The sequence below is a fragment of the Chanodichthys erythropterus genome, chromosome 23, assembly GCF_024489055.1.
Source record: "Chanodichthys erythropterus isolate Z2021 chromosome 23, ASM2448905v1, whole genome shotgun sequence".
NCBI classification, from domain to species: Eukaryota; Metazoa; Chordata; class Actinopteri; order Cypriniformes; family Xenocyprididae; genus Chanodichthys; species Chanodichthys erythropterus.
Window position 1 is genome coordinate 11703623 of NC_090243.1, and position 25742 is coordinate 11729364.

At 36.9% G+C, this 25742-nt stretch overlaps 1 protein-coding gene across 6 annotated transcripts; it reads right to left on the reverse strand.

Annotated features, from left to right (window-relative positions):
• zmynd11 (zinc finger, MYND-type containing 11) lies at window positions 1-25059 on the reverse strand. 6 transcript variants are annotated; one of them, XM_067377437.1, is made up of 17 exons: window positions 24901-25058; window positions 21419-21550; window positions 20862-21021; window positions 14399-14422; window positions 13990-14022; window positions 12499-12660; window positions 10794-10871; window positions 10575-10667; window positions 10398-10485; window positions 10240-10295; window positions 10000-10077; window positions 9798-9916; window positions 8297-8540; window positions 8134-8202; window positions 7761-8054; window positions 7427-7612; window positions 1-3926 (listed from the first exon to the last, which is right to left on the reverse strand). In XM_067377437.1, exons 2-17 carry the CDS (start codon window positions 21532-21534, stop codon window positions 3804-3806), a joined length of 1923 nt encoding a protein of 640 aa, XP_067233538.1. In that variant the 5' UTR covers window positions 21535-21550; window positions 24901-25058; the 3' UTR covers window positions 1-3803. The 6 variants fall into 6 exon arrangements, with proteins under 6 accessions (XP_067233538.1, XP_067233539.1, XP_067233540.1 ...); XM_067377438.1 differs by lacking the exon at window positions 24901-25058 and adding an exon at window positions 24735-24835; XM_067377439.1 differs by lacking the exon at window positions 13990-14022.
• Window positions 25060-25742: the final 683 nt, after the last annotated feature.

A 25742-nucleotide genomic window follows, 5' to 3' on the forward strand; every position in this document is an offset into this window, starting at 1 on the left:
AAAAAAAAAAAAAAAAAAAGGTACAACGACAACTTAGTTGCATTTGTACGTACGTTGCAGCCGTCCTTCAGCAATTTGCCGGTTTAGTTTTTCAACCTTTGTAAATGTTCTCGAGCAGCAGGAAGCAAAAAAGAAGAAAAAACATCCCCTGCTTTTTCGATTCCTCCATGTTTAATATCATTGTACAAAACTGAAGGTGAACACAAAGTCGGTTGATATTGTGTAATTATGTACAGATAATAGTTCTTATTTATTTTGCTCTTTTTAGAATTGGTGAGCGAAGACATTTGGAAATGTTTTCCTCATTAAATAATATTGCTGATATAAAACATTGTATCATCTTGAGTGAGTAGCATCACATCAAGTCTATGTAAAAATATAAATATACATACAAATATATATAAAAAAAGAAATATATATATAAAATAAGATCTACGAATCACCAATGAAACATTTCTAATGCAGTACTTCCCACTTGCATGGTGTCTGTTGTAGAGAGAATCAACTGACCGATCGAACGTTACCCACACGTTTATTAATAATAATAATAATAATACCAACTTGTAGGAATTTCAAGACGATGTCAAATGTGCGGAACAAACGCTTCGTTTTTTCTAATTGAAACTAAATCGCTACGCCCTTACTGAGAGAAAAGGAACCCTAAAAATGTGCCTGGAAGTTTGTTTACATTTGCTTTAAGACTCAAATCTGCACCGCAATTTGTTACGTTGCGTTTTTATTTGCTTGGATTGACTTTTTAACTTGTTTTGTATCATTTTCTGTGGGATTTCATCATTATTTATTGACACGGGCTTTTTACACAAGTGCGTTTTTGTTGTTTACCGCTCAAACATCAGTGTTTTCATTTATAATGCATCAGACTGTAACAGATTTTGGTATTTCCATGAAACATTTACGTTAACGACACGCACACACTGTTTACTTTCAACCCCGATCAGCTCACGTGAAATGGATTAAGCTCTTGTTTTTAATCGGCTTATGTGGGAAATACATGCTAAATAAATGCCGGCATATTGTTGGCGCTTGCAATATGGGCAAAGCATGAAACATGACCGACTGGCTATAATAATGCAAACAAAAAGTGAAGAGACAAAGAGAACCGTGCCATTATTCTCCATTGTACCAGCTGCATTAGAAGAGACGTGTTTTCTGAACTGCTTTTCATAGCGCTGGGAATCCGTTAAATCGTCATGACAAAACTGAGTATTCAGGATTTTATTCTTTTCTTTGCCACATCCTGCCTCACCGATTGATAACACAGCAGGCGTCAGGCGATAATCGTGGAGATCTACTGCAATCAGATATCAGCACCCTCTGGCCTCATTGAGGTCGTAGTTTTAAGGCGACGTTTTATTTTATTTTTTGGAATCGGTGTCATAGACGTCAATACTGTGTATGGGAACTGAGTTTACACTTATTCAGAGAGTGATGATGCAATGTTCACTTTTTTTCTTTTTTTGTCTGTTTGTTTGTTTTTAAAAATGAAGGAAAGAAGTCTTAACCTGTTCGGATGCTTTAGTGTTGCCATTCCCATACAAGCAGAAATGTTTCCCCATTTTAAAAAGAAAGAAATGTGCACATAACTTTCAACCTGTGAAGTTATTTCCCTTTTTTGTTGGAAATCTGGACTTATGTGAGAGAGTCTGCATGGTGTATGTAAATATTGTTGGTTAGAGAGAAAAAAAGACAAAAAACAATTTATTTTGTATGGTGCAGGTGTGTTTGAAATTCTGTTTTGTACACATAATTAAAAGTATTAAATTACACTTTTATAGAAGCCTGCTTTGGCCTACGTTCACAAAATATGGTGCAATAAAGTGCTTTGATTGGTAAATTTGTCTTTTTAAATTTGAAAAAAAAAAAAAAAAAAAAAGAGCAAAGCTATCACCGGTTGATATGGTTTATTTATACATAGTACTGTTACATAATGTAATGCAAGAAAGGGGGAAATGTTTACACCACATTTTAATTTGTATGCACATGAAAGACAGGTGTTTGTATAGCAGACTTCTCGCTGGGTGTCGGAAATTCTCAGTAGTCATTTCTTTGTCCGCATAAATATAAGTTAAAAATAAATTTTAAAAAGGGTTACTTGCAATTACAAAGTGGCGTCAAATTACCCTAGAAAACCAAAAAGGAGACATACTGCATCACTGATGATACTCAAGAACGTAGATTAACGTAGAGCCCAAAATAAGGTACACACAACCTGGTTTCATGCACACTGGAATGGAACATATTACCGTTATATCACAAATATTTTTTTTTCTTTTACTTTATCAAATACATAGTTAACGCGCTCATGAAATGTACATATGCTAACGTGCAAACGTCATCAGTCACGGTTAGCGGCAAACAGTTATTTACATGTAGTGCAACAGTGAGGTTGGGAAGGGAAAGCGAGAGAGAAAGAAAAATAGGGCAGGACAGAAACCTGGATGTATTAGACGTGATTTAAGATCCAGAACTTCAGAGAGAGAAACAGAATACAGGTGCACGCACATACAGATCTGTGCAAAAACACTTAAAGAAGGACCTCACGTTCCCCTACATCCTTCAGCTGATTGATTCTCCTGGTCGACAGGCAAATTACATCTCAAAAACACTCTAAAAGATAGGTCTTACCTCATTTTTTTATTGCAATATTTAAAAGGATAACAATTCACCTAAAAATTCTAATTTTGTCATTTACTCGGCCTCATGTCGTTCTATAGGCGTCTGACTGACTTTCTTGCGAAAAACACAAAAGGAGATGTTTAGCCGAGTGTTCGAGCTGCTCTTTTCCATACAATGAAAGTGGATGGAGACCGAGTTCAGCTATTTGCTTTCACATATAAGGTTTGGAACAACTTGAGGGCGAGTAAATGGTGGTTGAATTTTAAATTATGTATACTATCCTTTTAACTTCTCCCTCAGGTCAGAAAGTGCCATGAAAAGTCATTCTCAATGATAAAACCCTAAAGCGATAATTTCTGATTGTTTAATTTACTCTGATCACTGTACAATCTTAAGTCTGATTAAACTTTGCTATTTAATGGGATCTTGGCATATGAAATCATCAGGTTTTGTTCATTCTGTCTGGTACAAGCGAATTTGCCCTCGCTTATAAACATCACTAAAGATAGATCCCACTTGGCAAAGATTTAGTACACTCAAGCTACAGAAATGGACCCCAAAATTAGCACATAATTTAGTTTTTTCGCTACAAATTAAAAGGCCTATTTAAAAGTGTAACCATGAACTGTGCATATTCATTAATGGAAGATTGTATCATTCAGACAGACATGACCTGCCATCTTTAAACCCTGTTCCCAACAAAAATGACACATCACAATCACTGATAAAAACCAACCGTCGAGATTAAAAGCACCAACTTCACTCAATGCAGGAGGCTGACATGATTCGCTCATATAAAAATTCAAATATCTACATAGCTTCAGATTAAGTTGTTTAAAAAGATTACTAGTACTTCACATTTCAGCTAGTCTGTATGCAAGCAAGGCTGATTTCCATCATACAGCAAATAAAAGGGTAAAAAAAAAGGGATATGTAAAGAGATACCGTTAAAATCCAAACATAAAAGCCATCTCTACGAGGAATATGTGAAATCCCGTGCTCACTTGTCCTGTTAGCATTCACCGCAACCCAGTAAAAATGTCCAGGTAAGTGTCCTAAGGAGCTGGGGTTTAAAATCCTGGCTATAAATCAAGAATCCATGATCTATCCAATAGCGTGGCTTGTAGATGGGTGGAGTCGAGAGGAGGGGCGTGGCCAGCGGCAGCTCATCTCTTCCGGCGGCAGGTACGTTTGTGATCGGCGTGCCAGTGCTCCTGCTGACATTTGATGGAGCAGTACGACGTGTTCCAGCAGCAGTGGTACATCGCCTCTTCTTCACAGTTATAACACTGAAAAATAAAATCGAGAATACTGAGACGCTACAAGACTTGCACATAAAAGTTAAGTAAAATTTCCAATGAAAGGGCTTTTCCCCTTTTAAAAAAGTAAATCTGTTTAAATTTACATCGTAGCAATGATCACGGTTTGCTGCGTTTTAGTCTGTTGAAGGGGGAGGGACATTTTCATTCTAGAGAGCATTTGATTGGACAAAAATCTTTGTAGTGCGGAATGAGTCATCAATATCTTTGGTTTGTTTTCCCAGAAGGACTAAATTGTGTGTTAAATGTGTTAAACTGCTAAATGTGAGTTTCTCAATGTTTAGGAGAGCACTAAGATACAGATTAGCCTCAAAGAATATATGGACTGAAAGCCACCAAACACTAATCTTGATTATGGTTAGAACTGGGAATGACAGATATCACCTAAATCTTGTATCACAAGATGAGTAATTTAATTTTGCAATAATATATATTATGATATAGTTATTTTTGCTAGAAACAAGGTTACAGTACCAACAATATACCAATGAAATGTAATTTGGTTAAAGTTAAGAAAAAAGTTTAAGCAATTATTGAAGACAAGATAAGTCGATAAGTCATTTTCGGAAAAAATACAACCGTTTATGCTTTATAAACAAAAACAAAAAAAATCGTCTTGAACGTACTTTCCGTTTCCGCATTCTTCAAAAGGCTTACGCTGAATGTTCTACGCCTTCCTTATTCTACTTACGGATTCTACTTACCTTCGTTTTTTTTTTCGTCGTACATTCAGTGTAAGCGTTTTGAAGAATGCGGAAACGGAAAGTCCATTCAAGGTGATATTTTTTTTTATAAAGCATAAACGGTTGTATTTTTTCAGAAAATGACTTATTTCACTAGATAAGACTCTTGTTCCTCGTCTGGTATCATTTAAAGCCCTTTGAAGCTGTATTGAGACTGCAATTTAGACCTTCAACCTGTTGGTAGCTGTTGAAATCCACTATATGGAGAAAAATCCTCAAATGTTTTCCTCAAAAACCTTCATTTCTTTTTGACTTACAAAAGAAAGACATGAACATCTTGGATGACATGGGGGTGAGTAAATTATCAGGAAAAGTTTATTTAAAAGTGGACTAATCCTTTAAAGAAAGCAGCAGGTAAATTAGGCCTGTCACTTTAAGACAAACAACCGATTATCCCAACTTTTTGCGTTCACTTAAGATAGTGTTTACGTGAATACTCACCAAGACTAACATTATATGACCATTTTATGCGTGTGTGTGACAGTTTCAGCACACTTAAGTTTTGAAAGACGATAGTCGCGCGCTGAGTGAGCGCGCAAAAAGCTTGTCAACGTGAACGCGTGCGAGTGACGAATGCAGTCTGGAAGTTTCGTCTAAAGGTTGCGGTTGGTGGTCAGTTTGTGGGTAAATGTACGTTTTTGACCAACGTTTTCCACATTTTATGTAATGTCTAGCTAGATATTACTATTGTGTAGTTAAAAATTTCGCTGTAGGTTAGATCACGGATTACGCTGCCTCAGAAATCCGTCCGAAATCAGCTTCGTGAGGTAAGTTACGTTACATTCGTGCGCAAACGCTGCCTTCAAAGTCAATGCCTGATAGGACAGCAGCCAGTCAACAAGGTATTATCAGCACACGATGTCACATCGCTCAGAACTATATTCGTTAAAAGTAACATTGCCGAACCAACAATAGATATGGATCCAGCCAGGGACACGACGATATACTGGACAAAATCACGGTTACCCAAACATAAGTTAAGTTACTGTTTCAGAGCTTGACGGAGATCAACAAAATGGTGGTGGTGGTAGTTTTTTTTTAAATAGTGTCATTATTCCAGGTAAGCAGCTAAATCCGACTCTGTTCATCTACAGAATAATAACACAACCCCGCAACACAATATTGACTCAGTCAGGCAGTAATTGTTCTTCATTTCCTAATTCTGCCCTCAGAGCTGCAACATTTCCCATTAGAGAATTTTGAAATTCAGGTAAGTAATATGCTGGAGAACCATTTCTCATCTCCTAGCCACAGGTTGAAGCTATAAATAGACTTTAAATACAAAGCAGGCAAATTAAGACTTCTGGGGAAAAAAGTTCTAAGACGAAAAAAAATTAAGTTTACATACTGACGCCAGGAGGAAATGTTCTTCAACAGATCAGGAGTCACATTTGAATTAATTTTGCCTGATTCAAACACTCAAGACTATTTTAGTATTAATTAGCCTAACCGTCATAATGCATTCAAAACATGCAAACAAGCACCTGACCTGGTTGAACATAAGCTTGTAAATCATAACTAAAACCATATTGTAACTGATCATTAACTTCTCAGCTTTTGAATGAAACTGTGTTTTTACTATATCTCATTTTATTAATTAAAAAGTCAGAAAATTCTTTGGAATTTCAAATTTTACTTGAACTACAGAAAAAACACTCTGATGGAAGTCTGTTTGGAAACAGGAAATCAATATGTAGGTTTCATAAAGTTAGACTAACAAAACAACATCAATATTACCCTGGAATGTTTTAAAAAAATCTCTTTTTTTTTTGCACCTCTTTCACTTGCGGATGAAAAGATTATCATATTCATGTTTATCAACAAAATTCAATCAGAATTCAGAAAGGCGTGCACCAGTATCGAGTTCTCTTTCACGCTTGAACAAACAACACCACACAGAATTATGCCACAGTTGTGTCGAGTCTCCTCATAAAAGCAGTCATAAATGAGTTAAATAACACCATAAACGAACTTAAAGAGAAAATGAGATGCATGTCAGATCCGCGTCATGTTCGGCAGCGGCAGGTCTTAAAGTGACAACAGCCTAATAATCCAGTTGCTGTGATGTGTCATTAATGTCAATCAAAAAACAAAGGTAACCAAGAAAATTGTAGCTTTATTAAGGATTAATCTATATTTTATTTATAATTTATGCAGTGAAGACTGTAAAGTGTTTGATAACTTTTTATTTTACTTGAACTACAGAAAAACCACTCTGATGGAAGTCTGTTTGGAAACAGTCTAACTTTATGAAACCTACATATTGATTTCCTAACAAAACAACATCAATATTACCCTGGAATGTTTAAAAAAAAATCTTTTTTTGCACCTCTTTCACTTGCGGATGAAAAAGATTATCATATTCATGTTTATCAACAAAATTCAATCCCCAAAGCATGTCTGTGATATGCAAAAGAGGCAAATATATTTTACAGAAGTTTTTTGGAGGCAAATCTAACTTATAAATCAAAGTCTGAATAACCATGTAAAGCCTCAGCTGATACCAGGGACAAAATGGACCCAGAAGCAAATGATTAAATCTTTTAAAATACTCTTTTTTTTAAAAAGTTGTTGATAGTCTTGACACATTTTCAAAGTTTGGTTCCCTTAATAAAAACCATGCTTTTTTTCTTTTTTAATTAAGAAATTTTTATGTCTCTTCTGGGTGAAAACAGACTCAGATGCATAATTGTATCTACACTAAAGATATTCTGAAGGTTGACTCACCCACTGCTTCTTCTTGGTCTGGGAAATAAGTTGTTTATGCTGAGCTACCATCTTCTTCATCTCCTCCATGAGCTCCTCTTTGCACTTCTCCTTCACCTGTTTACACTTTCTCTCCATCTCGGCCTGTGTGCTGGACACTGCTTTGTTCACTGCCTGCCTTTTCTCCTCTTCCATCTCACCTCGCAACTGTAAGGACGACCACATTGCTGAGTTTGCTGCGATTTTTCCCCCCTTTCCACCAACAGTGTGGCTTTCTTGGAGGAAAAGGGGTATTTTTAAATCTGGCCACAAGAGGGAGCCAAATACAAGTCCAAAATGAAAAAACGTTCCTCACCTTGTCCAGAGCCTCTTTCAGGACTCGTTCAGTCTCCCGCTTGTTCTCTGCTTTCATCATTTCTTTAACATCGCTGAAGATCTTGGTGTATTTATCGTGGCACATGTTTTGGCAGTTGCCCTCGTTGACCGTCTGTGTGCCTCGGTGTACCATTCGAGGGGCTGGTGAGGAAGAGGAAGAAGGCGAGCCAGACTTTTTGGTCTGGGTGGAGACGGACATACGCTCGGGCTGATGTGGAACAGCTGTTGGGATCTCTTGGCTGGAGCTGACGGCTTCCATCTCGGGCTCTGGTTCCTGATATAACAGCAAGGAGATGGTAAAGGTGACAAATTCAAAGCCACATCTCACTCAATAAACATGATGCACTACAAACCTCTTCTTTGGGCTCGGCGACTTGGGAACGGCGGCTCTTTTTGGCTTTGGGTTCTTGGTTGCCTTTAGACTGTTGCAAAAATCACAAGGTGCCAAATTAAGCGAAGCCAATCTTGCTTATTTAAAGGTGAAATGTGACATTTCTGTGGCACCAAAGTGCTAACCTGCTCGTTGGATGTGGAGGAGATGCTTGACTCCGCCTCTTCCTGTCTGTCTTCTTGTCTTTCGTGCCTCTCCGACCGGTCATGCTTTTCTTCTGGCTTCCCCTTCCAGGTACGGCCCTCCCTCAGGAACCGCTGGTGAAGCTCCAGCTCATCGCACGCCTTTTTCCAGCCCGAGCTGCGCTTCACCTGCAGCTGCTGTACACTGACTGTGATCTCCTGGATGTTGTCAGAAGGAATCCATGCCCTGCAGCAAAACAGACATGAGCCTGCTAGTTTCACAAGCTAGTTTCCCACTATTTTATCAGTGTCTTGAAATTTGGAATGACATTGCTGTGTATAAGGAGATCACAAACCTCTCGGATTTCATCAAAAATATCTTTATTTGTATTCCGAAGATGAACGAAGGTCTTACAGGTTTGGAACGACATGATGGTGAGTAATTAATGACAGAAATTTCATTCTTGAGTGAACTAACCCTTTAAAGCCATTTAAGTGCCACAAGACAAACGAGAAAATGCTGTCTGAGAATGTTGTGTCTGTGTGACACACACACACACACACACACACAACTTGTATGCACAGAAAGGCGTGCACCAGTATCGAGTTCTCTTTCACGCTTGAACAAACAACACCACACAGAATTATGCCACAGTTGTGTCGAGTCTCCTCATAAAAGCAGTCATAAATGAGTTAAATAACGCCATAAACGAACTTAAAGAGAAAATGAGATGCGTGTCAGATCCGCGTCATGTTCGGCAGCGGCAGGTCTTAAAGTGACAACAGCCTAATAAACTGGTTGCTGTGATGTGTCATTAATGTCATTCAAAACAAAACAAAGGTAACGGATAAAATTGTACCTTTAATAAGGATTAATCTATATTTTATTTATAATTTATGCAGTGAATACTGTAAAGTGTTTGATAACTTTATTCAATTTCTGCATATTTCCTACCTGTTAGACAGGTATGTAAGGCACAGGTAAATATGACATTTATTAAAATGGGTTTATGTGAAGATTGTTTTAAGTTCTCTTAAATTAAGTTATTTTTTAAAGCCTAATAAAAGTTAAAATTGATAGGTGTAAGTTATACCGTAATGTTAAATGCCTATAATTATTGTTTAACAAAAAAAAAAAAAAAAGAGAGACATCAGTACCAGTAATAGTATAAGTGATACTAGCCTTCATTCATAAAAAGATGCCATTAAACAAATATTTAAAATATACCGTCTTTAAGTTGTTTCTACATTAATTTGCAGAGCAACTGTGAAATTATTACAATATAAAAATATTGAAAACTTTATAATTACAGAAAAAAAAAAATGTGTGATTGATTAGTTAATTTTTTTGAATCAATTGACAGCTTTAATGTAAAGATTGTATTATGTTGTGAATTTTTGATATATCGTTCAGCTGTAATTCTGAGTCAATAATCTAGTTTAGTATATAGGATGAACTTCTGAAGTCTCATTGTTCATGTTCCTGTTATAACCTGAGGCTCACCTTTGGTGCTGGTGACCAAAGAACCGAACATCCACCTGGCTGCCCTCCCTCTGCATCACCTTGGCAGGCCAGTAACCAAAACCCTTCATCCTGGCCCAAACCAGCTCATGATTCGGACTCTGATCACAGACAAATATTGTTTATACACTCACATAATCACACATAAATCTGCAGGAATGAGTGTGTGTGTGTCCGTGCTTACACATGGGTAACAGAACCAGTTGTCGGGTCGTGCATTCGAGAGATAGAAGCAGTGTCTGCACAACATTAACTCGTTCAGCTGGAACAAATAAACAATTGCACAATTCATTGTTCAAAAAGGGCGCAAAATCTTTTACACATTATTAACATAAGAATGTCAAAAACCTAAACAGCAAAGCTTAAACATGTTTGTGAAGTGCATTAAACAAGCTTAAAATTCCAACTGTTTGCTCAGTCTGACCTCATGGCATGTGTCGTTGTAGAGAAGTCTCGCAATTTCAGTCTGATCGCTGTTTACTGTTGACAGAGAATGTGGAATCGGTCAAGTTGACACTTGAGTTGAGTGTACGCATGCCGTTTCATAAATCACACTGACGACTGCGGTACAATAGCCCTCACCTCCGTGTAGAATGGCTGTGTTGTGAACTATAAGCTGAGCGTCAGCCCTGAACTCCTCAAAGCTCTTGTACTTCCCCTCTGAGATGTTCTGTAAGAGAACAGAAGACACATGAGAACGTGCCGAGGCTTATGGAACATGATCTTTGAATAGTTTCTACTAGTGTGTGTCCTGTGTACCTCTTGTATGTTCTCCACATCCAGAGGTGTGTGGATCAGTCTTCTGTACACGGGTTGCTTTGACTCCTTGCCTCTCTTGTGCAGGTCCACAGCCTGAAAGAAGATCAGGAGGAGGAAGAAATCTGCTTCACAACTCAATAGAAAAAAAGCATGTGGGAAAAAAAGCTTCATTTCTACATGATTTAGAGTGAAAAAGTGTGAAGAAAGTGTGAAACGCACCCTTTCCTTCATGCGTCCAAGAATGAACTTCAGGTATGTTGTCATTTCCTGTTTGTTCAAATTCTTCCTTTTACTGCCCTGTTAGTAAACATCACCACAAGAAACTAATGACTCAATAACCACATCATTATATTTGCTAACTTGCTCTTAAAATGCAACTGGGCTTTTTAAATGGTCATAAAACCACATCAAAAACACAAATTTCAAATTCTTGAATTTACACAAACGCTATTTTTTAAAGAAATCTTTTATGCTCTCCAAGGCTGCATTAAATTGATCAACAATACAATAAAACAGTAATATGTTGGATTATTATTAAAATTAAAGTAACTTAGTTAATTTTTGTGATGGCAAAGCTGAATTTTCAGCATCAATACTCCATTTATTTATTTATTTTGAAACACATGATCCTTCAGAAATCATTCTGATATGCTGAGTTGGTGCTTAAGAATAATTTCTTATTATCAATGTTGAAAACAGTTGCTTAATATTTCTGAGGAAACCGTGATACATTTTTTCAGGGTTCTTCAATGAAATTAATATTTTTTTCAAATTGAAAACTTAAACATGTCTTTACTCTAACTTTTGATCAATATAATGCATTCTTTCTGAATAAAAGATCAATTTCTTTAAAAAAAAATTCTATGATGATTATTACATTATTACAATGTCATTACTATTTGGTGAAAATAAAAATATGTATTTTTAAAAAATCTTATTATATCCACAATAATTTTTTTTTCTAGTTTTAATAAAAATCAGAATAAAATTCTTCTATAATTATTATAATATTGTTCATTATTCTAAATATAAGCTGTTGCCAAGCAACATAACAGTCAATGGGCAAATGAATATAGCATATATCAGCTAAAATGGAAGAATTTACAATCTGAACTAGGAATTTTCTAATGATCTCTCTATACCAGAAATGCTCAAACCAGGGCCAGCAGGCCAAGTTTGGCCTTTGATTTGGGCCGCCATGCCATGAGGGGAAAAACATAACCTAGGGAAAAAACATGCCATTGAAATAGACGTGTGCTGGTATTTAGTAATACTGTTTATACTTAGGGCAATAAATATGCACAACATTGGGATGCTTCAAAAAACTGTGAATAACATATGCAGCATAAATGTTTTCCTTTCTCTGAACTTACAGTAGCGTCATTTCCATCAATGAGTCAAGATTCAGAATGTTCGAATGCCACATGCCTTTGCAACTTTTACTTTCGGCCCACAGACCCCAGTTTGCTTTTTGGCTCTTCGTTATAAAGTTTGGGCACCCCAGGGTTGTCAAACTTCGGAAGTGAAATTTTAAAAATGTGACGATACCAGCATTTCCCTTTAGCATTCTGAGCGCTGTTGAGCAGATTCTTAAAGCCTCTGATTGGCTATTGTGTTCATGTGCTCAACAGATATGTTGTAAATAGACGTCTTTGATTCTCTACACTGGGCGCTTTCACAGATACACACAGGAGCGTTTGTCTATCAGCGGATCCCTAATATATACACTGATAGAAGGATCTGCTGACAGACGCCTGCTTTCAAACACTCCCGTGTGTATCAGCATAAGCACTCGGTGAGTGCGTGAACACAATGGCCATCAGAGGTGTTTAAGAATGCCGGTACCGTTACATTTTTGAAATTTCAGTAGTAACTTGGTACTGAACTCAGTACTTTTGACAACCATTCTCTGCTCTATACCCACCCTGCAGATGCCGCACTGCCAGTGGGAGGTTGTGTCCCGTGGCCGGTGGTCTTCAGACAAACATCGGAGGTGGTAGACACGGAAACAGCCGTCACACTCCAGCACGTCTCCGGGAAGGTGACACTCAAAGCAGTACCAGTCATGACTTTCTGCTTCCCAGTCCTGAAACACACAGAGTATAGTAATGCACATCCCCGCCCACCTGGGCCACCACCAAGCTCCCGGGAACAACACCACTGATCCAGAAAAGCTTTGTCCTTTTAATAACCTGCAAATAAAATCTTAGGAAATAGCTTTAAGATCAGCCCTCTTACTTTGAAATGCTTTTTTTAGACTCTGGAGTTTCTCTAAAATTAGTGACCAGAGCCCTGAGAGGCAAATAATAATGTTTAATGTAAAATCACTACAAACATTACTTTCACATGCATACATTATATTAAAGTATGTATACTGTGTGTATTTTGTTTATTTTATTTATATTATATTATATATATTATATATAATATAAATCAACGTTAGAAGCTGAGAAAACAGAGTATGAGAGCTGTTCTTAAATGATTAGCAGTATTTCAAAAGCACAGAGAGAGCAAAAGTATAAAACCCCCCACTCATTAGTTATAATAAAGAAAAAAAACATTAATCAAAAGATTGTAGGAGTTTAATATGTTTATATTAAACATAGGCATGTTACATTTTTGCATTATGGTTCAATTTAAATGGCCATTTTTTCATGTTTTTACAATTGAAATGAAATGTTTCTGAACAATACGTGCTTGAATAAAGCCCTTCAACATGGATTAAACACTTTCAAAGACTATGAAAGCTAAAGATTTAAGACAAAGAAAATACTACCATATACTTTCAGTCAAATGGCTATTTAAATCAAACCTCAAATATGACAAAATATTCTTTGAAAGAAATGGTGAGCAATCACATTCTCACATGCCACGATCACATTCACCATATGTTAACACTATCCTCTAAAAATATCATTGATCTATAGTACATTTCTCAAAACACACCACCACACACCAGAGACATTCCACCATATTCACTGTTCTGGTTACAGTACAAAATCTCTAGGATTTGGCAAAAGTTTTAGTCTGCAAATTGTCTTTATTCTTACCTTTAAAATGGGTCTAAACCAGTGTAAGATGTTAACAGGGGTTTAAAGCAAAAATGCTAAAGACAGTGACAAAAATTCCATATATTTACCATTTTAGGCCCATTTATGCATAATATTTCACAAATATGAGTTGATTTAATTTCACAGGTGATAGATTTCTCATTATTCAGATCAAGAATATCATCCTTAAATGGAAAAGCTAACTTCTGACACTGGTTTTAGCCCAAGTAAACAGCTTCCTAACTCTGCAAACACAGGTCTAACTGGTTCTGACATTGAACTGTTCTTGACATTGACATACAAATCTCGCAAAAACAAAATCTTGATTTAAAAACATGTAAGATTAATGTGTGAAGCATACGCACATCTTGAAATAGAGCATCAGAAGGCAAAGAGGGCTAGAGAAGAGAGAAATCACTAAAAATGAGCATTCAGTGGCAAAAACAAGGCGCACAAAACCTCACACAGCACAGCACTGAAGTGACATAAAGCTTGCTGATGCCAGTATAGCCGCAGATACCAGTATAAATAGTGTGTATTATCATAATATTTAGATTGATATTATAGAGGTTAGATAGAATGAGCATTATCGATTCAAATTTCATGGAAAATTTCAAATTTCAAATTTGGAGGCAAAAGTCTGATAGAAGCTATACACCATAGAAAGCTCTTTTCAATTCAGCTGCTGTCCCATGAACAGGTTACACATACTATTAACTAAGGGCAGATTATGTTGTTAATTAAAGAAATCACAGCAACTGGATGTGAACATACCTTGCTTCCTTCTGACATCTGCTCCTGCGATTGCAAGTGATCCAAAAAACATTGTTTAAAATCCTAATCTGAGAGCTGGGATTGGCTGAAACTAACCACAGGCGCTCCGTGTTAGGGACTCGCAGGTGGGTGTTTGGTGTGAGAAGTACCGGGATTCAGCACAGTTACAACATTAATCTACACTGCTGTCATATTCATAAATATGCTGGTTTTACGTACACTACCGTTCAAAAATTTAGGGTCAGTAAGATTATGTTTCTGAAAGTCGCTTATGCTCATTTGGTCAAAAATACAGTAAAAACTAATAATGTGAAATATCACTACAGTTTCAAATAACTTGTCTATTATAGGGCAATTCCAGCGTTATGGACGTGACATTTGGAGTCAAAACTTGAAATATAAACGCTCAAAGAATGCATTTAATAGCAACATATTGAACCGTCTATTTGTATATTCATAACCCCTTACTAAAGGAGTCCAGACATTAGAAAAATGTCAGACTATACAACTGTTTTATATTTTAGATGAGGAAAATATACAGCGTTACGGACGTGACAAAAAAAGTCACTAAGCTTTGGGTGACAACATATTTTTTACGAATTCTGTGAATTACATTGAGCAAACCAAAAGTAATACTGCCCACCGAATGAAGAAGGGTTGGCTCTCCACAGAGCATAAAATAATAATTTTATTTCATTTTTCGTGTTCGCATTAATGAGGAAAAAACAACGTTACGGATGTGACAGTTTTCCGTTACGGACGTGACCGGTCTGAAAGCGGCACAGAAGACTGCTTTAAAAACTGCTTTAAAACTTTCACAGAGACCTCAAGCAGGCATTTAAACCACCAAATATTGAAATCTGGGATACCAGTATGGTAAGACCCCACAATTTATTAACTTTTTACTAAACTTTTTACAACTTTATACTCTGTATTGCAAAAGGTTATAGATTAGACCTATTTCTCATGTTGACAAGCGTGTGCGTTCAAGATTCAATTTAGAGACCATGATTTTCCTTCTTACAGAACTGCTTGCTAAAATACATTGACAAATATTAATGTTTATCATAAAGCAGTTTAAAATCGCAAGTTTTCCCCACAGGTGGACCGATTGAAGTAGCCTACACTATTGCCAATCGCAATCATGTCAGTTTTGTGTGTGAATGAACCCACGGTTTTCGGCTAGTTTCACAGTTTAAAGCGGAGTCTTGAGTCAAAATGATCAAACTTTATTTCAAGTCAAAATTATTGCAATGTTATTAGCCTATTTTGTTAGCTTGATCGCACGGATTGTGATCAAGGCTAGGCCATTCATTTTTTAACCAACAGGTAAAAACGCGACATCCCAATTCCCGAGGGAAATGTCCTATGAGACACAATGCTCTTCTATAAGTTGTACTGTATCATATAGGCCTACCTTTTGATGTTCATATTTCGTTCTGTAAATGAAGGTCTAGGCTACACGGTGCGAATTTTGACGGTCAGAAGATCGTATGTCCACGTCACAAGTGAGTTTATCTGAAAATCGCACGGACGAGGTGATAGGCTATACGACACGATTTTTCGACCTGCCGATTTCCGAAGCAATCGCACAAAGTTCAGTGTGTGTGAGCATGCGAGCAGAGCGCGAGCTCAAATCAGAATAGCCTACCCTTTGACATGCTAAAATAGGCCTATACGTTTTTTTTTTCTCCTTCATCGACTATAGTTGTTCAAGCCATTAATTACTTAAATACTGGAGAGAATATTATAATTAGCATTTATATAGGACTCAAGCGCAAGCATAAAGCTTGCCAAAGAACTGGCAAAAGAAATTATGAATGTGACAAAAAAAAAAATCAACAGCAAGGAGACATTTTTTTTTTTTTTTTTTTTGTGTTTTTTTTTTTTTTTTTTTACAATCTAATGTTTTCTAAATCAGTGTCGGCTGCAAAGATGAAGTTGACATTGGTGACTCTCATCATCTTCGCTGTGGATGTGCAGAATGCACTTTTCATTCGGATTACATAATCAGAGAGTAGCCCATTTCTTTTAGTTTTTAATTATTTCGTTTAAAAGAAGACATTTCGAGCTTTCTATAGATATTTTTCTCGTGTCTGTGAGTCAAGCAGCCTATGCTGAGTTTCGGTTCATTTAGCATATAAGACGCGCTCCAGATCAAGTGATGGCGCCCGCGCATCCATGAATATATTTGCCTCTTATTTATTAAATCCAGGCAATTTGTTGATGAAACATTAAAATTAAGATTCAATTTTTACAAAACAAAATTCACTTTAAAGAAAGGCTTTCTACAAAACAAAACTTAATGAAGCGATCAAAATCATGTCTGACCCACTCCATGGGCCCCATAATACACCCGGCGCAATGCGACGCAAGGCGCAAGCGCAAGTGTGTTTGCTAGTTTGCGTCCGGCGCCGTTCGCGTTTTCCCGTTCAGCGCCAAGTCCTTAAATTAGTAAATGCATAGTTAGTGCTCCCATGGGCGTGCTGGTCTAAAAAAAGAGGTGTGTTCAGGCGCATTGCTATTTTAAGGAGCTGAAAATAGACTGCGCCATAGACCAACTCAAACCTGGTCTAAAGTCTAAAGTCAATGGCACAATATTTTTTTGTTAGAGCGCGTTAAGAAACTGCGCCTCTGGGCGCGTCCACAGTGCGCGTTGACTTTGCTTATTGGGATGCGCATCACACAAACATGCCAAATATTAAAAACAAAAGGATTACAGTGTAAAATAATATTATTGCGTAGGCTACATAAATATAAAAATGTAATGATGAATAGTCATTGCGTGTATTAGAATTAGGCTACCTATTTTCAATTCAGCCTATTAATAGTTATAATGATGAATGAAAAAGGCTAATTAATTGAACAATCGAGCCAATACTCATCGCGCGGAGCTATTTGAAAGCCTGCATCCAACGCAGACGACTGAAAGATTGACTGGCCACTTAACAGGTAATTTCAGCAAAACAAACTCGTTGAACTCCTCAGTTGAATCGGTGTGTTTAATAAGTCAGTGTATTTTTATAATGTTACGTATTTTCGAATTGTTCAGCCAAATGGAGTACCTGCTCGGCCAAAGAATCGAAAGACGGAGGAGGCATAATAAAGGAGATGTCCTCCGCTGGCGTTAGGTCTGGGGTGGCTGTATGTGGCTTTCCAGCTTTTCCGCCAACAAATTCTGCCATGTAAATAGCAATCCGCCATGGCTCGAGCGCATCTCGCTCTTAAAGGGAATGGGAGATGACACTGATTGGTTTATTGAACGTTACGCCCATTACTCATTAAGAGAATAGGGACAACCCATTTCAAAAATGCACCCCGGCGCACGGACCGTTTTTCCGTCTTTAAAATAGCAAAAGTGGATTTGGACACGCGCCGTGCGCTTTACACTTTGCGTTTAGATCGTTAAAATAGGTCCCCATGTCTCCAGATGTATTGCGCATCTTATGATGAAATTAAAAAATAAATAACATTATAATAGGCATATTTAAACATAAATATGAAATTAAATATGTTTTCTTTAATGGCTACCAAAGTACAGTAGTACAGAGAAATGTCATGTCGGGATCAAGAGTGGTTCATGAGTCGAGTCGGATAGCTTAATTAATAGAAGCATAATTAATTTTTTAACCTGATAACTGTAGCTCTTGGGCGATCCGCTGTAAAATATCATCTTCAGACAACCCTGTCATGGTACACACTGCTTGACACAACATGCTTGATCAGCTCTTGATCAAGACATGAAATTTCTCTGTACTACTGTACTATATGTGTTGGTAAGCCATTAAAGAAAACATATTTAATTTCATATTTGTTTAAATAACCATATTATAATATTTATTTTTAATTTCATCTATTTGATTAAGACAAGTGAACAGCATGACTAAGATAGAATAAGATGCGCATTACATCTGGAGACATGGAGTAGGTCAGACATGATTTTGATCGCTTCATTAAGTTTTGTTTTGTAGAAAGCCTTCTTTAAAGTGAATTTCGTTTTGTAAAAATTGTATCTTAATTTTAATCAATGTTTCATCAACCAACTGTCTTGATTTAATAAATAAGCAACAAATATGGATGCGCGGGCGCGATCACTTGATCTGGAGCGCGTCTTATATGCTAAATGAACCGAAACTCAGCGTATAGGCTGCTTGCCTCACAGACACGAGAAAAATATCTATAGAAAGCTCGAAATGTCTTCTTTTAAACGAAATAATTCAAAACGAAAAGAAATGGGCTACTCTCTTATTATGTAATCCGAATGAAAAGTGCATTCTGCACATCCACAGCGAAGATGATGAGAGTCACCAATGTCAACACTTTGCAGCCGACACTGATTTAGAAAACATTAGATTATTAAAAAAAATAAAAAAAATAAATAAAATATTAAAATGTCTCTTTTTTTTTTTTGGTCAAATTCATAATCATTTCTTTTGCCGGTTCTTTATGGCAAGCCCTATGTGTGTGAATGTGAATAATCAACTAATCAATGTGATTAGTCCACTTATGGCTTGAACAACTAGTCGGAAAAAAAAAAAACTTATTTCACATAGGCCTATTTTCTATCCAGCATGTCAAAGGCTATTCTGATTTGAGCTCGCGCTCCGCTCGCATGCTCACACACACATACACACACTGAACTTTGTGCGATTGCTTCGGAAATCGGCAGGTCGAAAAATCGTGTCATATATCACCTCTTCAGATAAACTCACTCTTGACGTGTGCGTGGACATACGATCTTCCGACCAATTCGCACCGTGTACGCCCGCTTAACTGCCAAGAGGAAGAGAAGATCGGTTCATGTGCGCCTGATCCGCCGCTTACAGGCGCTGCAGCTAATCTGTCACGCGCCATAGGCTATTAAAGAGCGACATCTATTGCTTGAATTTTGTTATAAAATCGACTGAATTTGAAAGTTAAACCTTTTTCATATTAAAACTAACAAAGCACAAAGAGTATTGCGATAATTGGATATGTTCTGATATGGTAAGCCTGAAACAGATGATAGCAATATAAAGAAGCAAACTCATAGGATTTAATATGAAGCGTCCGTAACGGTCACGTCCGTAACGCTTATTATGGTTGTTCAGAGCAACGTAGTGAAATTAATTGTTGATCCCAATAAGCATAAACATAATTTAGCTTTGCATATAAAGTTTCAAGTTATTTGCATTTATAATTGTTATATGACATAAACTTAATCTTTAAAACGTTACGGACGTGACAGAGCACTGAAGCGTCTTGACCTCTTTATTCCAGCCCTTATAAATTCAACAGGCAGTGCTGTTATGACTAAATGAGTGTATTTATTTCTCAGGCATGCCTCCATCTTTCTACACAATGCTTACTGTTAAAATAAAGTTTAAAAAGGGGGGGTCTTTGATCCCTTTTTTGAAAGCATGAAATATGGTGGGTTGAAAATTAAATTTAAGCATTGTTGCTTACCACATATATTGTGGATAAACAAGGCAATTTTCTTAAAATTTCTGTTAGAGCACATTATTACAGTATATTACAGACCTAAATGGACAATTTAAAAAGGGTTTTGTTCTTTTGGTTAAAACTTTTTTTTTCATGGTAAAGTTGACATTTGCGTGGAATTGCTCTATAAATTATTTCAAAAAAGTAATTTATTCCAGTTGTCACATGACCCTTCAGAAATCATTCTAATATGCTGATTTGGTGCTCAAGAAACATTCTTATTATTATCACAGTTGAAAACAGTTGTGCTGCTTAATATTTTGGTGGAAAGTAACCATGGTACATTTTTTTCTGGATTATTTGATCAATAGAAAAGTTCAAAAGAACTGCATTTATTGGAAATAAAAATGTTGTAACAATGTAAAAGTCTTTACTGTCACATTTAATCAAATTTAATTCCTCCTTGTTCAATTAAAAAAAAAAGTGTATTTCTTTATTGATTCAAACTTTTGGACAGTAGTGTACATGTAGGAAGGTCTTTCATGCAAATAAGACTTGGTGATTTTTTTGAACGAAGAGGACACATATGGCTGATGAAGCCTGGGACAAATGCGTATATTCCTAGCTGTAAGCCATACCCCAAAAACAAACAGTGCTTTCTTCAAACATGCTCTCTCACACAGCAGAGGAATGTCTCTATGTGCTGGTGAAGGCACTGAAACATCAGCATCTACCATTACTAGTGCATATGGAGGAAGTTTACAGCTGAAAACTCACTGTTGAACATTAAAGTCATGAACTGAATCAACTGATTTTTTGGGCCATATAAGCTGAGGAACTATTCAAATATTTCTTACTGATGGACTTCAGAGGTTCATTGCTGTGTTGGAGCCAGCAGCATATCTACATTTTGAGCTCTTTATTTCATTTGATTAATGTGTAGTAAAACCAAGCCATGTTTACCTTTCACATTTTTATCTAGGAGGCGTGTAGATAAAAGTATGCTATGTTTAAAATAGACATGCTCTGTTATATGTCTCACCATCTCGTCTCCTGGGAGCCAGTATCCCTCTTGTTCGATCCCGGCTTTAGAGCCTTTGCAGCCCACTGTGAGCGTCTCCACCACCAGACCGTCTTTCACAGCCAGAACCAGCTGCCTGGCCGTGTCTTTAGGGTGCATCCCATACACACGACTTAAATATCTGCATCAAAACAAGGCCATCTCTTAAGATATTTCAAATGAATACATTAAAGGGATAGTTCACCCAAAAATGAAAATTCTGTCATCATTTACTCACCCTCAGGTTGCTCTAAACCTGTATAGATTTCTGTGTTCTGCTGAATACAAAGGAAGATATTCTGAAGAATGTTTTTTGAAGAACAGTTGTGGGGTAACACTGACTTCCATCGTGAACCAACTGTTTGGTTACATTCTTCAAAATATCTTTGTTTTTTGTTCAGCAGAACAAAGTAATTTATACCGGTTTGGAACAACTTGAGGGCAAGTAGGCCCAAATGATAACAAAATTTTCATTTTTGTGTGTACTATCCCTTTAAATGTTATCGTGTTAGTAAAGGGAGTCGAGTTAAAGCAATTACTTTGAGATTCTGTCCATGTTTGCGATTTGTTTCTGATTGCGGATGACTTCAATGGCCGACCAGACATATTGAACCACCTTGGGGTCCGCTTGCCTCTTCTTAACCACCCTTGACATTGTGGCCAGTTCCAACCTAGGACGAATACCAAAACCCTTAAACAAAAACTCACGCTTCCCACAATAAACAAAGTCTTAAGAGCTTAGGTGCTTGCATATAAAAAAGCAAAATGCAAATATTTGTTAGTTTTGTCAGAGAGCATTAAATTACACCATTTCTCTAAAGAGTGCATCTCACGAATGATTACTCTTTTCATCGCTGTAGACAAACAATAGATCTTCTCAGAAAATGGCTCCAAAATAAACACAACTTCTTTATTAAAGGGTTAGTTCACCCAAAAATGAAAATTATGTCATTAATGACTCACCCTCATGTCGTTCCAAACCCGTAAGACCTCCGTTCATCTTCGGAACACAGTTTAAGAAATTTTAGATTTAGTCCGAGAGCTTTCTGTCCCTCCATTGAAAATGTATGTACGGTATACTGTCCATGTCCAGAAAGGTAATAAAAACATCATCAAAGTAGTCCATGTGACATCAGAGGGTAAGTTAGAAGTTTTTGAAGCATCCAAAATACATTTTGGTCCAAAAATAACAAAAACTACAACTTTATTCAGCATTGTCTTCTCTTCAGGAATCCTTTCCCAATGAATTGATTCCACTGAACTGATTCCATTGAATCCTTTCATCTGTCGGTGTTGGTAATGCACTTTTACGTCGCCGTGGTTGTTTTTGGCGATTAGGACATCCGCGACATGCACACTTATGCAACATTTTAAAAAATATAGTAATACCAAAATACAAACAATGTAGAATAGCTTGAATACAGCGTGCGTCTCCCTCAGACTGTAAACGAAGATAACAATAACAACTGGTGCACCAGATAACACGTCAGCAGCATCACTGCGGAGTCGTGAAGCACACTCCGGAGCAGAAGGGGCGGTAATGCACCAATAAGCTGGATGCCAACCGCCGTAAAACAGGAAAGAAGAAGCGGAGTCATGAACACGAATTGACAACAGACCCAGAAGAGAATACAATGCTGAATAAAGTCGTAGTTTTTGTTATTTTTGGACCAAAATGTATTTTCGATGCTTCAAAATGTTGCGGATGTCCTAATCGCCAAAAACAACCACCGTGACGTAAAAGTGCATTACCAACGCCGACAGATGAAAGGATTCAATGGAATCAATTCAATGGAATCAATTCAATGGAATCAATTCAATGGAAAGGATTCCAGAAGAGAATACAATGCTGAATAAAGTCGTAGTTTTTTGTTATTTTTGGACCAAAATGTATTTTCGATGCTTCAACAAATTCTAACTAACCCACTGATGTCACATGGACTACTTTGATGATGTTTTTATTACCTTTCTGGACATGGACAGTATACCGTACATACATTTTCAATGGAGGGACAGAAAGCTCTCGGACTAAATCTAAAATATCTTAAACTGTGTTACGAAGATGAACGGAGGTCTTACGGGTTTGGAACGACATGAGGGTGAGTCATTAATGACATAATTTTCATTTTTGGGTGAACTAACCCTTTAAGTCTGAATGGACTCTAAACTCTGTTGTCTTTATAAAGACCTCTTGCAACTAACCACATGTAAACCTAGGGTGGAAAATCTTCCAGGATCTTCATATAAAATTCTGACAAGGTTAAACATTAAGCGTTCTTATAAGAATATCGAAGACACCAACAAGAAAAACTAAATCTAGTCCCTTTCGTCATCATTACAGATTTACAGTCAAAGACATGTAGAAAGCAAAACAAGTTCAATAAAAACCCTCAACAGTATTCACTCTGCAAAGTGCCGCAGTATTTTAGGTCTCCATGTGGCATGAAGAACAGATAAAAATGACTGTCATATTTATTGCTGTTGTGCATACTGTAAGTTACAGCTTCTACAATCAACTGCCAGATGGTTCTGAAACTCCTTCTGTAGGCTGAAATTTAGTAATGAAAGCGCATTCTAATGAGTTTCCAGGAATAAGAACAAGACACACTCATTAATTAAATTACGGAAATAACAGTTTTCGAGGTACAAGACATTCATCTAACAACTCTTAAACATAATGTTGCAAAGCGTTAGCTGATAAATGTTGTTTCCATTTGAATAAACAAATAATTTAATGTCTGGAACGAACAGACGTAGAAAGATATGCAACACCATAACATTATTCATGTGGCAGAAGTAAAACTTTAAGTCATTTGCATTTTACAACATTCAAAAGTGCACTCAGTTTGTTCGTCTAGCGCTTTTTGCAGCAGATATACTGACTCCTATTGGCCTGGATGCATGAATATTGAATACTAAATACTGCTTGTTGACACACCTGTCTGTCATTATACTGTACTTTGTAAAGCACCTTGGTCAGGTCTGAAAGTGTTATATGTAGGTAAAACGTTTACTGAATTGGGAACCGCACACTAGCGTACTACTCAATCTTTCTATGGCAGACATATTAAGAGTAGTATGCGGTTCGGAATTCAGCAATAATATTAAAACTACTACCAACTTGTTAATTTTCATGGCTGGTCACGTGACGTCAACATAGCAGCACCCATAAAGGGGCGACCCGCTCCATGTAGAATAAAAACGCCTTTGTGGAGCCTTCTATCTACAACCTTAATCATGTGGTTTTATATCATTTTGATTCTATTAATTTCTTCATGCATAAACATTTTAGTTAGAGAAAAAAACTAATCATTGAGTGCAGCTTTGATGTCACAAGCAAGACCTGTCGCTTTATTGCGCAATACACATGCAGAAAGGATGGGAACCGATCGCTTCCTGATCGAATATTACCACAGCAGCGTTATGTTTTTGTGACAATCTTAACTTTTATTCACAGTGTTACAGTCTACAAGTGTTGCCACTGCTGTTTAAAAGCCTCACAGATGGCTACAGTATCCACAACAGCTCATGTGATCTACAGCCCGAGTGCTGGAATGTATGGCGCAAAAGCATGAAGAACACAATTATATTAACCAAGCGACCAAAATAATGCAATTTCAAAAGCCATGATTACTTTGACAGCTGTCTGTCACGTTTGTGATCAATCAAACCCAGCGCAGATCCCGCTTTTCGGTCACAGTGCCTAAAAGAAACAACAAACGTGTCTAAGAGTCGCAAAACTACAAACATTAGGACATCGGAAACGCGCGAGCCGTTTTTGTCACGCGTTTCGTATAATCAAACCGAACAGAATCACGATGAATAACCTAATGAAATTGCAAATGGAGGGAAAACCTTCATCGGTGCCTAGACATTCTTGTTGGTTGGTTGGTGAGCTACATGGACGCCATGTTGATATCCCTCCCTCGCTTCTAGACAAAACCAACCAGTTGGGAGTGGATTTTTTGTTCTTCTTTGCTGCGAATGTCATGAAATTGAGCCGGTTTATGCGCTTACTTACCGCTGTCCGACAGCTGATCAAACGCCTCGCCGTTCAGTCTCACTTTAGGATGTAACGCAGCGCTGGTTACATTTGTGTTTCCGGAGTTAAATGTCAGAATTGTGGTTGGTTGGAGGAGCCGGGCCACAGTTGAGAGCTCGGAGGGGGTAAACACGCTCTCATACAGTCACAGGCTGTGGGAGAACTCTAGTGGTAGGACGCAGGAGTTGCGCGCTTTACTTTGCACGTCTCACCTTGAAGCTTTTTTTCTCATACCCTACTACACTTTTTACTAGTTTTTACGTATTCATAAATGTAAAACTTCACTTTTCTTAACTTTTAGAGTTGAAAATAATTATTCTGACTTCTGTTAGATGAGCCCATCATCTCAAAAATGCATGCATTTATTATAAATCTGCAATATTATATGTTTTGGGACTTTGCAAGAACATATCATCAAATATAAGAGCTGTTTCATTTTTCAGTTCAGTTTATATGAAGTTTGTTATTGTTAATATGGAGCATGTCTGAGTACAAAACCTTTTTCTGTTTTCTAGCAACAAAAAAAAGTTTAATTAAAATTAAAAATATAAAAGATATATAAAAAGAAAAACAAAATAAAAGGTTGCAAGTAACAGGGTTGCAAATTTAGCCTGCAGTAAATCAGGGCTGGCTATTAAGGGGCCAAATATTGATTTTTCATAGTTGATAAACATATATTTCCTATAAATTAAAGAAAAATATATTTTGTGTGATTATTTTTTTCTAAGTCTTACAACTTAGGTAACATTACTGAGCAACAGATTTGTGTAAAAATGAATAATGAATAATAATAATAATCAACTAAATATGACTTTAATAAT